General features: G+C 37.3%; 1 protein-coding gene across 1 annotated transcript in view; it reads left to right on the top strand.

Annotated features, from left to right (window-relative positions):
- Positions 1-15,255, top strand: part of CFAP20DC (CFAP20 domain containing) — a gene marked incomplete at both ends in the record, with an annotated part of 56,488 nt that overhangs the window by 23,839 nt on the left and 17,394 nt on the right. Inside the window, 3 exons of the mRNA XM_079540484.1 lie at positions 2,981-3,312; positions 8,209-8,622; positions 11,677-11,880. Of these exons, the coding sequence (XP_079396610.1) occupies positions 2,981-3,312; positions 8,209-8,622; positions 11,677-11,880 (950 nt within the window). The remainder of the gene's footprint in view (positions 1-2,980; positions 3,313-8,208; positions 8,623-11,676; positions 11,881-15,255) is intronic.

Genomic DNA, 15,255 nt, shown 5'->3' with positions numbered 1-15,255 from the left:
ACAAAAGAAGGTAAAACATATGCTGACATTATCAGATGAGAAAAAAGGAAAAAAAACACTCCTAACTCATCCTTACCAACCATTCATCGTTTGCATTCACATTGAATTCCTAATACTAATAAAAGCAAAGAAACAACGGTTACTGCGATAACTTGTATTGCAGTAGTTGTTCATGCACACTGTCAGGATTGTAATCCCATAAACCTCATGTTTGTATCCCAGAGCAATGCCCTGTATGCTGTTCTTCCATACCTCAAGTAGGAAAAGCATACATGTTCACAGGTATTTGATACATCTGGCTTGTATTTCAGACTCTGCAATTCAGACTCAGAAAACCTCTGAGAATGGAAGAACAGATTTTCATGTTCAAGTTCATCTTCAAGTCAAGAAACTGCCGGCAACTGATCTTGCCCAATAGCCAACATCCACAGGCTTGGTTCAAGAGCACTGACTCAGCCAAAAGCAGAGTGCTCACACTTCTGATGTGTGCATACGTACTTACATCATGGCAATTCATTGGCACAAAGCCTCATTCCCTAAACAGGAGCAAAGCATATATGATTTTTGATTCTCCTTTTATACAAAACAAATTGTAGCAACAAGAATCTGTCATATAAATTCTTCTCTTCTAACCAGACGCTTAGTGTTCTTAAACCCTGTGCAGCCGTCAGCTTTGGTCACCTTGGGGCAGCACTACACTTGTGCCACTGGCTTGACTAAATATTACCTTAAGTTTCATGAGTGGAGAACTTTCATAGGTAGTTATTTTTATTTCTTTAGAGATTGGTCACTATTATTTACTATATCTTCTAGATTTATCACAGAGCTCAAATCAACAAACGTTCCATTAGCAGGTACACAGTACCTTTATAAAAGTAAATTATATTTTAGCAAGAAAAAAAGAAGAGTAAGTATTGTTTATAGTTTGTCAATCTTAAATATGCAATGTTGAAACCTTCATTAAAATGTTAGGCTGCAATTAGAAGCTTTACCATAAGTCTGACTGTGTGGAAGAACTAATTAGATGTTTAGGTGATCATTCTTGCATTTATCGTGTTTGCTGCAGCGTTGTGATTACATAGCAATTTACATATTTTGCTAAGAAGATGCTCCAAATTGTTCATCACAATTGACATGTAAATGCTGAGTATAAAAGAAATTGCAGTATAGTTTGTGGTTGAGAGATAATAGGATTTGGTTTGGTCGAAAACTCTCCATATCTTTCTCTTGTAGACCATTAACAAAATGGCACAGTGATTACAGGTTACTGAAGTTGCTGAACTCAATACCTCGTGTAAAATGTCATTTGAAAACCTTCCAGACTTAAAGTTTTCTCTTGCGGTCTCAGTTGTATCTGCATGCAGCTTTTTACATGTAAATCCAATTACCTGGCTAATTAAGATATGTTTTCAGGTGAGTGTGACACAATATTAAGTGATCAAAGAGAGAACCCTGCTCTCGTATCCTTTGGCAAACCTGTAGTTATTGGTCAAAACAAAACGCCATTGGATTTACACAAGAAAAAGGTACTTCTTAAGAGCTATGAATAGCATCACTCATTTCTTGAGACTTAAAACAAATGGCATTATTTACACGTTCAGCTTGCAACTCTTAGAGTCCCCTACAGTTTAAAAGTGATGTCTGTATATTTACAAAATGCAGTTGGTATTGTACAGTATGAGGCATGAAAAGCCTTGAGGCTTCTGACAACAGGGGCTCTTCATTTAGAGACTGAGAAATGTTCTCCCCTGGCACAAGGTGCCAGCCATGAATACACAAGGTGTGTTACGTCCCTGCTTTTCACCTGGTACAAACTGCTGTGCAGGATGCTAAGCGCACTTCAATAGCTTCACTGGCTGTGTTCAGTAAACTGGAAGAATCAGAGCAGCATAGTAAGAAGGCAGGCATTCCTGCCAGCATTCTCATTTTTCTCTTTCTTTTGCTTTCATTTAGTTCTTTTTTTTTTTTTCCCAAAGCTGAATCTGCCTAGAGTAATAACTATTTCTAACAAAACTCAGAATCAAATTCCATAGTAAATTTACTCTGCTCTGTGACAGCAGGCATTTTATTATTGCAGTGCTACTTTATTATTAGGTTTTTAGTATTTTTTATTGAGGGCTTTTTTTTTTAATATGGTTGGTAACTTTGTTTTATGGAGCCAGAAAGTTTCCAAATCTAGTGAATAATCCACACCACACTACCTTTAATGAAGATAAGGGAGTATTGCATACTTGAGCAGTTCTCCTTTTCTCAGATGCTATTTGAGATTGGTTTTAATCAATCAAATTGACATTTTTTTTCAATGTCATCATTCCAAACAGTAAAATATAACTTAACAATGAGAATGTAAAAATGGTCTTTTCGTGTTTATCTGGTGCACTCAATCTTTAAATCCATTTCTGTAGTTTATTGTTTGTTTCAAAATTGGCAGATTAGTACAGTCAGTGTTCAGGGAAACTTGGTGAAACAGATATCTTCATACATTTTTCATGTCATGCTGTTTTTCCAATAGAGCTCTAGTTTGAAATTGAGATTTAAACCATAGGTTCTAGACATAAAAGAAAGTGTAGAAATTCAATAATAAAGAAGCAGCAGATTGCAATATGATGAACTTTCCACCAAGTATGTGTGGTTTTTGAAAGGAAAACGTCAGCCACAAAAATAAGCCCATAGAAAAAGATAAATTGCCAATTTTAATAATTAACAGCTAGATAGTTTCAGCTCTGAAAATTACAAGTTTGCATGTCATGTGTTGTGTCCCGTGCATTTTTTGAGCTTTGATCAGGAAATGTTTTGGTTGAGCTCACCTCCCTAGAAAACAGCCTGATCTCTGTCAGTGCACCTTCATCACTCTTCCAAATGTATACATCAGAACATCTGCATTAAAAAAAAACCTTATTTTTCCCGATGAGAAAAGAGAGTGATCAGTATAAAGTGTAGTTCATATGTTTTACATTGCAGTAAATATTTTGCATTTCAGATGAATGGGTGTTTCCAGAAAGTTTCACTGAGAACATGCAGTTGGATGGGAGCAAGCAGCACGCAGCCACTCAAGATTCAGCCTGCTGTGATGTAACCTCACCGGAGATCACCTCTATTGAACATCAGCACAATGAAATGGGTGATCACAACATGAATCATAAAGAGATTTTCACGTTTTCATCAAGACCTCGATCAGCTCCTCATGGGAAATCCCCAAATATATCACCAGAACACTGTATTTTCCCTCTGGATTTGAAGCAAGACAGTAACCACGTCCAGGGGGAAACCCAAGCTGAAGATAACTTTCAAGGAACTGACAGTAGTGAAGAGGTAGGCCACTTTGTAGGTGCAATTCGTGATAAAATAGCCTTTGTCCTAAAACTCCTAAGTTGAGATTCTGTCTTCCAGGTAGACAGGGAAGATAAATCATCTTTTCCCCATGTACCTTTAAGTAGATTTGTCTCTGTCGGGTTGCTGTATTTAACTGAATACAGTGGTGAAAATGAAGGCATTCCCTCTGTAACAAGAGGACAAAAGAAACTTTAGTCTCTGTCAGCCCTTATGCCAGTACAGAGATGTGAGCATTCTTTGAGCATCCTTATAACAGAATTTAAGGAAGCCTGCATCATAGATTTTGGCAAGACATGTTTGTTATGCTTGAATGAGTAAATAAGGCTTCATTGTGCCTTTTGGAACTGTAAGCAGAGACTGTTTTGCTCACCAGCTATGTCACACATTCTGGTGCATTTCATTTTTAATTACAAAATCTTTTTCCCAGCATTCCAATCTCTTCCTTATAGCTAAGGAGTAAAATACAACCAAGATGCCTAATGCTAGGACACACAAAACAAATACTCTTCGGTTCTGGGAATCTAGCTTCCTGATGCTAATTACAACAGATAACATTTTTATCAAGTTTTTTTCCTATGATTTTGTGGGTTTCCCCCCTATCTGCAGCACTTAAGCCTGTGAGGCTTTGTTATTTCAACAAGGTTTCAGAATTTCAGAGTTAGATCAGTTTTAGGCAGGCTAGTAATTCACAAACAGTACTGTGTATGTGATAACATACCGAAAATACAGAACTGTTACTGTTTGGATTTCAGATAATTTCTTTGTCAGTTATCCTCATGTAAACAATCAGTGGCTTATTTTTGTGATGTGCCTCACTAAAAGCTCTAGGCCTCAGTTCATCTGGCAGTCTGTTAATGCTTCAGCAGACCAGACTGAGGCTGTCACCAGGTGGCTGGCACATTGTTGGGTTGCTTGTATTGCTAGTGGATTCATTTGCTGGAAAACAAACAGAGTTGCAACAGAGCTATGTCCTTGATGAGCTTCTCTACCATTTAAAAATCCTAAAAATTCAAAGCACTCATTGCTTTTCTATTCTGATATTAACAGATGCCATCATCCATCACAGGAAGCTTTCTGTCCTGGGATATGAAAAAGCCCACACGCTGTATAACATCAACAGTAATGCAGGAAAGCATGAGATCCTTGATGGATAGACAAGGCCCAGTGACAAATGTGAAGCAGTGTGTGGTGTTCTTGGGTCTTTACTTTACCCAGCACTGCGAAAGATCTATTGTTCCTCACAAGAAGCTATAAATCTCACATCATTGCATGTTATCTGTAATGTCCTGCCATACTGTCATCCTGCCCCAGAGATTCAGTGCCAAGTGCAGAAAGATAAAGGCAATGACCAAACACTCCTGCCTTGACAGCACAGGAAGAACACTGTGGCACAACATTAATGATCATTTATAAGGCTGATGCAAGAGACTGAAAGAGTATTCCTATCTTGCCTACAAAGATTTACACTGCTATACTAACTTAAAACTTTCTTGGACCATGTGCCAGTGGTAGAATAGAGCATAGACTGTTTCATTCACAGTCTTGGGATGCAGACTGCATTAATAGAGTCAATATTGCATCCGGAGATACATTACATTAAAAAAAAGCATCAGAATTGTGGCAAACAGACCTACAGCATGCTGATTATCTAACTGCTACGTTAATAATTTATAGTTAGGCCATTCTACCATCCTAAAGAAGTCACTGAACCAACAAATTACTTAGCTGACTTGTTTTGTCCATGTTCATCCTCTTCCCTGTACAGATGTGTTCTTTGTTGCTTTTTGCTATAAAGCTGACTAGCATTACACTGATATTCTGAATACTTATTTAATATTCAAATTGCTGAAAATTGCTGAAGACACTTTTATTTCAGGCACTGAAAATACAGGAAATGGGAGCCTGGAAAAGCCATGACAGTTAAACATAAGACCATTGACTTAATAGTAGCTGCTTTTAACACAATTTAAGACATGTATGCAAAATTACCCAAATTCTTTAGCAAAATCATAAGTATTTCCAAATCTTGCTTACAGGACAAAGCATTTACTTACCTAAGTTAGAGTGAATCTTGCAATTATTTTTTTAACAATGCACGTTAATCTAACATGTTGAAGTAAGCTACATTGTGACTGGTTCTTGATACTACAATTGTCTTTCGTTATCTTTAAGTATACTGGAGCTTTCTTTGACATTCAGATGTGTTGTGTTTCTGTATAACATACATGGGTACGTACTCTTGAACGAAACAAGATAAGACAGATATCTCCACTTACAATAAAACAATTGCATATGGGCAGGTATTTTGTTACTCCTGAAAAACAAGTGAAACTTATTTCCTGATGAAAATAATTTTTGAAATAGGATGCCTTTGTAGTTTAAGCGTCTCCTATTGCAGAGAAGTACAAAAGTTCCAAAAGTTCTCCTTGTGTTTTGCATCACTCTATCATCAGTTCTAAAATCACATTTAAAGAGAGCAAATCTCAGTTTCATCACAGTGTACATTTGAAGTTAGTGGAGCTGCAAAGGAAAATTATGTACTTTTTGATTAAATCTGTGGAAAAGCAATATAATCCATGAAAAAGTAAAACCGTTGTAAAATACAAGAGATGGGCCATTGGTTTTGCACCAGGATAAATTTCAAATAAGTGCATATTGACTCTATGCTGCATGCACTGGAAGCTGTAGGATATGCATAACAACTGCGCTGGAATTGTACTTCTCATGTAACTTTTGGGAAGGAGATGTTTCAGCAAGGAAGCTGATAACAGCAAGTATTCATAAATTCCCTTAATCATTTATCACTGAGGCACTGAAATAGTTAAATGCTGTTATTCAGTTATGAGAGTCAATCAGTAAAGGATAAAATCTCTTCCTGGTGACTGTGGCTGGTGTTCCCACAAGGCCCACTGCTGCCAAACTACCTTTTGGCTCTGAAGCCTTCAGCAAAGAAACTTTCCATCCTTATGCAATTAGAAGAGTAATATACTGAGATAATACACTCTTACCAAAGCCGATGGGCAATTTCACTCTGATACCTCAGTGTTAAAGCTCAGCATACAAAGGGACCATATCCCATCTGCTCCTCATAGGTGGCCCTCAAGAGTGATTAGAATGATCTTCTTAAAATTACATCTCAGCAAGAGCAATCAGCTTTATGTATCCAGCAATTGCCCAACTGCCCATCTGCATGTTTTTTTCCTAGGAATACAGCATCAGTGCAAGTGCTGGTTCCTCAGGGAAATCATTCTCATCTTCACTATACATACGTGCATATGCTGTGCTGTAGATAACATAGCAAACTTTATTTATGTTTCTGGCACCACATCATGATTTAATATGTATTCAGGTTTTAGAATGATTTGTTAAATATGGCTGAAAGAGACATGGAAAGATGGGAGAGGTTTAGATTTCGGATAAATCAAAGTTAACAATTTATCACTAGCGTGAAAAAATGCAGTGCTTTCTTCAGTAATCTTCCACCTCAAATTAACCTAACTTAATAAGGGTTTCCAGCACAGATTTGGTGATAACATCTGATAAGTAGAGAAGGGAAATAGAGTTGTGTGTTTCAAGGAAAGCAGGGGAACAGAACCGTTGTTACAAACATCTGAAGTGGGTATCATTTCAGATCCAACAAAGATTCAAAGAACAAAAGCAACACAAAACGTCTGTAAATTTGCTGGCATTTCACCTATCTGTACATTTCATACCATGCCTAAAAAACGTGCAACAATTTAGATAGTGTAGAAATAGTTACATTAGTATACCTTCAGAGAAAACGTGCTGTACATTCACTGTTCCTTTGTTTTTTGCAAACCACAGACAGTGATACTCCAAGGAATCCACCATGCTTACTCACCCCATGTGTATTTTCTTACTCAATGCGTTATAAAATGCATTGCATTGGAAGTTCATATTACATCTGCAAACCATCCTCTGTTGCAATATTTCATAAATAAAAAAAAGAGATTTTTTTCCAATAATTTTTGAATGCACATTTTGTGGAATCCAACCCTGGACACACAGCAGTCAGCAGCAAATTTGGACCACACAGTAGGACTGGACCTTAGCAGTGAAAGGTGTATTAAAGATACTTTGGTGTCTTACTGAATCTTGCAGTATCTTACATCTGGGCTGGTAGCATCTAATACAGAAGCAGCAGATGAAGGCAAGGCCTCTCTCATCCCTTCTTCCATGAGAGTAAGTGAGAATAAGAACATTGAGGCAACAACAGAGCAAGTCTGGTGTTTATTTCCCATATGCCTGGATTTGCTGTTAATTGTTGAGATGTAGCATGAGAGAACATGACACACAATTAATGGGAGGTTTCGCAGAGACACTGTTGAGTGTGAATGTAAGGATAATAAACTAACCACCAGAATTCTTCAGTGATACTCAGCTATCATCCAGAGATGAGTAAAGTGATCTCAGCCAGAATTAATCCTTGTATTTTTAAGTTGTGGATGCAATGTGAAAATACAGAATACTAGTAATTCGATGGAAAGTTACTGTTATCATGGACTTCTTGCTTGGTTTCTGCTTTACATCTGTTATAAATGTTCTTGAAATTGATTATTCTATAACATGTAGGTTTAAGAGGTTACCAGAATGCTAAACCTGGGCTAATGTTTTGAGAAGCATAATCCTGTCTCCCTCTCCCTCTCTCCCGTGGTTCTCTTAAGATGGAGAAGTGCTTGTGGGTACTCAGGGTTGTTGCCAGGAAGAGCAGATGGTTCTCAGAATCTTTTTCAATTTGAAATTAAGCAGTAGAAATTGAAGAGCCATTTTATAATCTTGAGGTCAAATATTTTGTGCAAAACAGCATTGTGTGACAGCAAGGGGGAAATCACTCACTTTGTTCCCTGAATTTAGGACAACAACAGCGACTTCATCCAGAGTACTGAGAACCTTGAGATCAGCAGCAGCAGCCAAGGAACGCCTGATTCAGTAGTTTTTAAAGACAACACATTAAAGAGGATATCACAGAGAAATAAAAACTGGAAGAACATGGGATGCAGCAAACAAAACCTCGAGGAAAGCATGGTGTCAAAACCACAGAGTTCTGCTGGGCAAAAGACAGAACCCGTCAGCAATCAGAGAACCTTAAAGCCTACTTTTTCTCTTTCTCCAACTGGAAGTAAAACCGAATTCTTTAAAGTCATTCCAGATGCGTCTGAAAAAATTGAAAAATCTGAGGGAGTTTCTGGTCAAATGAAGTCATCAGTCAGCAAAAACTCCTTCAAGAAAGTCTCAAGAGAAAATTTGTGTGTGACAACACAGACTTGCGTAAGTGGTTTTTACTTTGAAATTAAATTTGATTGTTTAGAGAAGCTGTATTAGATACAACCAACTGCCTGAAATGAGAAACAGTACATCTTTCATCCAGATACATTCTGGCTTCATCATAACAGTCTTTACCAAGCGCAGTCTGTTGAAGGTTGGTTTTCTACTTTTTGTTGCGTATAAATCAATCCTGTCAGAAAACACAGAGGTTCATAGATACCAATAGATGTATTTCAGCAACTTGCATTTTGGAAATTATGTGTTAGAAAGAAAAAAGTCATTTTGAGTACCACCTTATCCTGCTCACTTAGTGATGTTCCTTGGTGGAACATCTACACATCTCCTGAAAAGCTCCAGGGAAGGACTGGAGCTGACTCCACAACTCCCTGGGCAGCCTGTTCCAACAAAAGCAGTTCAAACTGGGCAACACATTGAAGATGAGCATCTGTTCAAGTTTGATAAAAACTTGAACATACCATAAGCATATGTTCAAGTTTTCAGTCTACCATTGGTATTAACATGCAGATATTGCCATGCCACTGATACTTCAGTGGTTTTTTTTTGTTTTGTTTTGTTTCTTAAATGAATTTAGTCTCTCCAGTACTAGTGTAAGTGTTGTGCTTTATGTATCATCATCCTCTGAGTCTCCAAGGGTTCTAAGAACCTCCTCCTATACTGTGCAGGTTGCTTAGCAGATTTTGTAAGAACAGAACATGTTTTCCTGTGAAGAGTCTTGAGACAGGATTCCTTTGTGAAGGAAACAAAAGTGGGAATTAAATACTATAATGTAGGTGAAAGTAAGTATTATTGAGACCTTAAGACAACGTTGTGAACTTCTGGATACGAGCAGCCATCCAAGCACAAGGTACTCTTTGTCCTACAGGACATAGTTCCTAGGTTAGTATTTTTCATTGGTTAGGAAGTTAACAAAATTAGTGACAGAAGCCAAAGACATCAATGAAAAATATTGCTAACTGCATGAGGTAGCACTGGAGAATTTCGTTGGCTGGGGGCATGAAATTATTTGTTTCCATTTTAAAACACTGTTCTTTGTTTTAGGAATTAAATACAAGACAATAGTTTTTACAAATGGGTATTGGAGTGAGTGTTCACATAGAAGTAGTCTCTTCTAATCTGTTCAAGCAGAGGACTGGTAAAGTAACAAATGTTTAACCAACTCTTAGTGCAATCAATTTGCTAACTGCTTAATACATTTTAAGGACCTAGTTGCTTGCAATGTTTTATTCATGTTTTAATAGAGTTCTCTATTATTAAGCTCAAATATTTTTAATTAAGAAAGAAGTGCAGCCCTCTGGGTAATATTGCAACCACGTAGAGAGCTGGCAATTAAACTTTCCGCACGTGTAACTACATTAAACAATCCTGAATAAAGCATTCGAGTCTATAAGAATGCAAATGTCACGTATGAAAAATAGATATAAATTTAAACAAGTTTTGTCAATCTAGCAAAGGATTTGAGAGTTTAATAAAAATGTCTTTTTATCATCACAAGGGGAAGATAAGCAAAAAGACAAGATAAGCTTTTAATTACTAAATGAAATATTCATTTTAGACAAATTTACAAGTATCACAAAAAATTACTTTTTACATCAGAAGTTTCTTCTACATTTCAAAGTAAATTTGTCAAATTCAATTTTCAAATTCCCTCTTTGAAAATCATCCATGATCAGGAAAAATGTGTGAAGAGGCTTTTCTGTAGTGGTCAGTGGCTGCAGAACACACAGTCCCAGCTATTCTTTTGTAATACAAGGAGTTTGTTGTAGAGAATATTATAGATTGAAAGCTTTGCTGATAGTTCTTATTTCTGAGTACGGTACTTCAAGAGTGAGACCATTGCAAGAAGCGTGAACAGACTGACCGCTTGAGTTTGGCCAAGAAGTCAGTCAAGTGTCAGGAATTCTTTCGTAAAAAACAAAATCTAAAGATCTGTGCATCTTTCTTCATTGGCATAAGAAACAAGATCAGAGTCAGGGAACGTTTTGTCTTTATTAGAGAGAGGATGAGCAAAATGTCCTTTCAGTTCCTAGTGCATTTATTCTGCATGGTGCCAGTTCATTCCTTTGTTTTAAGGATTGCATGCCAACAGATCCATATGAGGTAAGAAAAATAAGGAAAAGCCTCTCTTATTGTAATTAAATAAATGAATTACAGAAGGTTTCTGCGTGGGAAAATTAACAGAAAGTCAACGTATTCAGTAAGATCTATGACAATTTTAGCAGCTGTAGATCTAGCAGAATACTGATGTGCCAAAGCGAGGCAGGCTTTCCACACAGAAAATAGCAAGCTCGGTGCATAGTAAGCAAGGGAGTAATAGTAGCTGAACTATTAACTTACGTGTAGAAAGGTCTAGAAAAAAAATGTCAGGTATTATTTTGGAATTAAAAGTAGTAATAATAATCACAGGACTCAGGAATAAAGCGTGGAGCTCAAAAACCAGAGGTAAAAAAAGGGTAACAGCTGAGCTAATCGTGGAGCTCATGCACTGAGCCATTCAACCACTGAGCCTAAAATAAATGCTACTATTGTCATTACTTTTTAATATGTATACACTAGCAAATTACTACAGTAGTCTTTAAAATTTAGTGCTGATATGTAGCTTTCCAGATAAATTCTATGCTGTGTTTCACAAATAACTAACCGTTATGTTGATGGTGTTTATGATACTACGATAACTGTATGATTAAGTTTATTTCAAGACCTGTATCAAATGTTTAAGCAATTTTAGCTGCGGGATTTTCAAACTTTTAGAATAATAACAATAATAATCATGTTTTTATTACACTGGAACAGCAACTTCACCAAATATGCTGAACTCAACCCAGGGTCACTAACAGTGCTGTGCTCTCCTTCCTGTAACAACGCATGCCTGGTCTTCATAGCTGAGCAGAAATGTGTTAACTAATCTATTCTACTAAACATTTTGATTCCCTTCTAGCATTGCAGCTTCTTTAAGATTCCCCAGAGGCATTCATTTCATTCATGTGTTCTGTTCCATGATCCTCTCCATATTGTTGACTTCTCTATTTTGTTTCACAGGAGTATGACTGGAGGAACTACCAGTCAAGCAGACTGAGTGCATCCGAACTGCAGATGCTGGCTAGCATGAAGAGGCAACAAAGTGAAGAATTGAAGGATACAGGAACCTCACATGGGTTGAGTGCATCACAGATAGACAACTGTAATGTTAACATGAGTACAAGCAGTGATGATACAACAACCTGGAATTCTTGTTTCCCACCAGTAAGTCGAAATCTACAGTATTTTCCCTGAAGTTCTAATTTTTATTTTTATTTTTTTTTATTATTTCAGTGGTTTTGAATATTAACATTTCTTTAAGTAGTTTCAAAAACTAAGGTATCTTTACCAGCTGTTTCTTAGAACTCATTAAGTAAAATACACAACCAGAACATACTTGCAGCAGGTTCTATATTACCACTATGGAAATCCTACTTATTTCCATGGAAGCTACAACAGATACCAAGGGCACAACACTATTTGTTAAATCAAAACCCGTGCACCAGTGGAAGGTGTGATAGTACCTTCTTCCAGGACAGGAGCCTAATTATAAAGTTATTAATCATGATTTAGTTTAGAAAGCAATACAGGAGAAAGCAGCTTACCCTTTCCAAAGACTGGTGGAGACTCAAGCAGGGTACCATCCCAAAAAAGAAATATTGTCCCCTTTGCTGCTTACCCTTAAATGAGGGTGGACTCTGGTCACTGAGGGGGCATTGCTTGCACCTGTGCTCCCTGGATTAGCCATGCCTTCTCACCAGGTGTTTTATAGCTGCTATGATAACATCATTGCTAGGAAAAATATTGCCAACACAGTGCAACTTTCACTGTGCTCACACCTATCGTTTGGTCTCCATAAACAATTGCAAGCATTGAACAATAGCAGTGGGTGCCATTTTTTCCAGATGGAGGAATTCACTGACATACTTTTGCTTCATATGTGCTTCCATGTCAGATACTATTCTGTCAGCCTGCCCTTCTGCTGCCATCTGTCGCAGCAACAAAATGCAAGAGAATATTGGTGGGAAGCTCAGCCTCTGCTGCTGCATTACCAACATCCACCTCTGACTTTGCAGGCCAACATAATAAAATAGAAGGCATTACTTTCAGAGCAGCCCTGGCATATATTCTTTCTTAGAATCCTGAATAATCACGTAGGTTGCACAGCTTGTCAGTAGCAGCTGACAGCCTGCAGATGTGTGATATAGCACTTGGAAATATCTTCAGAATGAATGAAACCCATAGATACCAGCCAGCAATTGCTTTCCAGTGTGAGTAATGGAGAACAATTGCTTCTTACAATGATAAAGTCTCATTACTGAACAGCTAACTGTTTAAAGGACTGAAGCAGGAGAGCAGTGTCAAAGAGCTGCAGTAGCTCTGAGCACTTAGTGTGTGATCCTTCTGTATTTTACACCTTGTATCATTACTTGTCCTGGCCCAAAGTGCTACCAAATCTCACAGCTGCACTATGTGACAGAGTGCTGTTATAAGGAGAGTTTTTGTTACAGTCCACTGAAGAGCATCGAGTGTATGAAATCAGGGCAGAGCATTCCAGCAACTATAGCAAGGTATTTGCAGGAGCTGCTGCAAAACTAGATAACCTCACACCCCATTTATATCGCAGCAAAATAGCTCTTACTTTATTACAGGTGAAACAATAATAAATAATGAATGTGCCTTAAGTAAAGCCCACAGCTCTCAGAGGCAGCTCCAGTGTTAGGAGAGTAAGCACTGCTGTGTGCCCCAGTATAAATTCTTGTAGGGTAAATGCTCTGAAATGTTAGCTGCAAATTATCTCCAGGAACCTACAGGGCCCAGATGGAGTCCTGTAGTCTGGACAACACTCTCAGTCATATGGTCTGATTTGGGGGTGGTCCTGCATGGAGCAATTGATGATCCTTATGGGTCTCTTCCAGCCTGGGATATTCGATGATTCTAAAGGATTTTTTAAAATGAAAGGTACTGCTCCAGTACTTAGTGAACCACAGGCTGATTGCCAAGAGAGCTCTTTCATCTCACTGCCTTCATAGTTTCTGGATGCTTTCAGACAAATAACATCAGTTTTAAAAAGTGTTTAGATAAAATAGGTTAGTCATTTCAGTTGTAATTTAGCATAGCTGTAGAGTTCTGTTGGCTTGGAAATCTAGAAATGTCTGCTCATTTCATATAGCTGTTTTAGTGAATCCCCACACTAAGCATTCACATGTGCAGTAAATGTATTATTCTGTGCAGAGATAGACTAAATAACTGAGAGATCGAAATACAGCCTATCCAGAGCAATTAGAGCATGTTTGAATGTTGTTCCTGCTGGATTTCAGTCTTTGTTTTTATGTCCCCTCATCTTTACTACTGCAATCATTCAAGCTGAGTCGAGAAAATTTGCAGATGATCAATCCCTCCAAAATCCAACATACAAACTGTAGCAAAGTTTGTATCTGCAGCCATCTACCGTTGCTTTGTCAAATGATTTTAGCCGTACAGGAAAGAAAGAGAGGAATCCTCATATCATAGCTTGAGAAATTAGGGACAGTTTGCACTTCTTGTAACGGTTAACCTTTCATGCTTCCATGTGTTTCCAGGTAGTATCTGATTATTTAAATCGGTATTATTTACTTTGTGGTCTTCCAAGATAATAACAAAAAGTACTTTTTGTTGTAAATTTTCGTTCATCTTATAGAACCTTTTTGTACCTTGTTTGAATCTGTGGCAACAGCACCACCAGAAGGCAGATTTTTGTGTCTCTTTCATTCTGAAATACATACAGTGTTCTGTGAGGCAGTGCAGTGTATAATCATCATATAATAATCATATCAAATAAATCATATCATATAAAAATCATATAATAATCATGTTAAGCAGTGAACATACATATCAGAGTAATATTTTCTAAATCAAACACATTTTTAGTTAGCTTGTTTTTTCCATCACTTGCCTCTATCAGTGTGATTTCCAGATTCATCGAAAATTTTCATGTATTACTGACTAATGAATTTCAGCAGGCTTCTGAAGTGAAGGCACAAAGATCCATCATATTGCTAAGCTGCAGTTAGAACAGATGTCCTTAAAAAACTATAAAACTGATATACTAAAACTGTATTTTACAACCTATGATGGCTTAGCAAGAACTGAGTAGATGCTGTCAGGAGAAATTGTTGAAATGCAAGTTGTTTAGCAGCTGCTGTAAACCATGACAGCCAAAAAGAAATAAAATAGCTTTGAATATTACACATTACCCAGCATAGCTATCAGCTATAAATATAAACTGCTTCTTTTTTTTGAAATGAATTTTACTTCAAAGGAGAACTGTGAATCTGTGCAAAAAGTGAGTGGGGCACAGGGCAGAGCTCCAAATTAACGACAAATATATGTAGAACTAAATATTTTAAGAAGATGGTATTTGACTGAATGCTTTCTGAAATTTCAAGATATATGAAGCTCAGTGTTAGCTTTGCAACAACGTGCAAGACAGCTCTATGTTCTGCAGAGTATAATGTGAAGTTTATATCTACACATATGTGAATTATCCAAGAATGAATTATCCAAGAATTGTCAGAAGGCTCAGGAAATAACTCTGCTTTAATGCCTTGCTCTGTGTTG

Source organism: Tetrao urogallus (genome assembly GCF_951394365.1).
Source record: "Tetrao urogallus genome assembly, chromosome: 10".
NCBI classification, from domain to species: domain Eukaryota; kingdom Metazoa; phylum Chordata; class Aves; order Galliformes; family Phasianidae; genus Tetrao; species Tetrao urogallus.
This window is presented reverse-complemented; position numbering and strand designations above follow the sequence as displayed.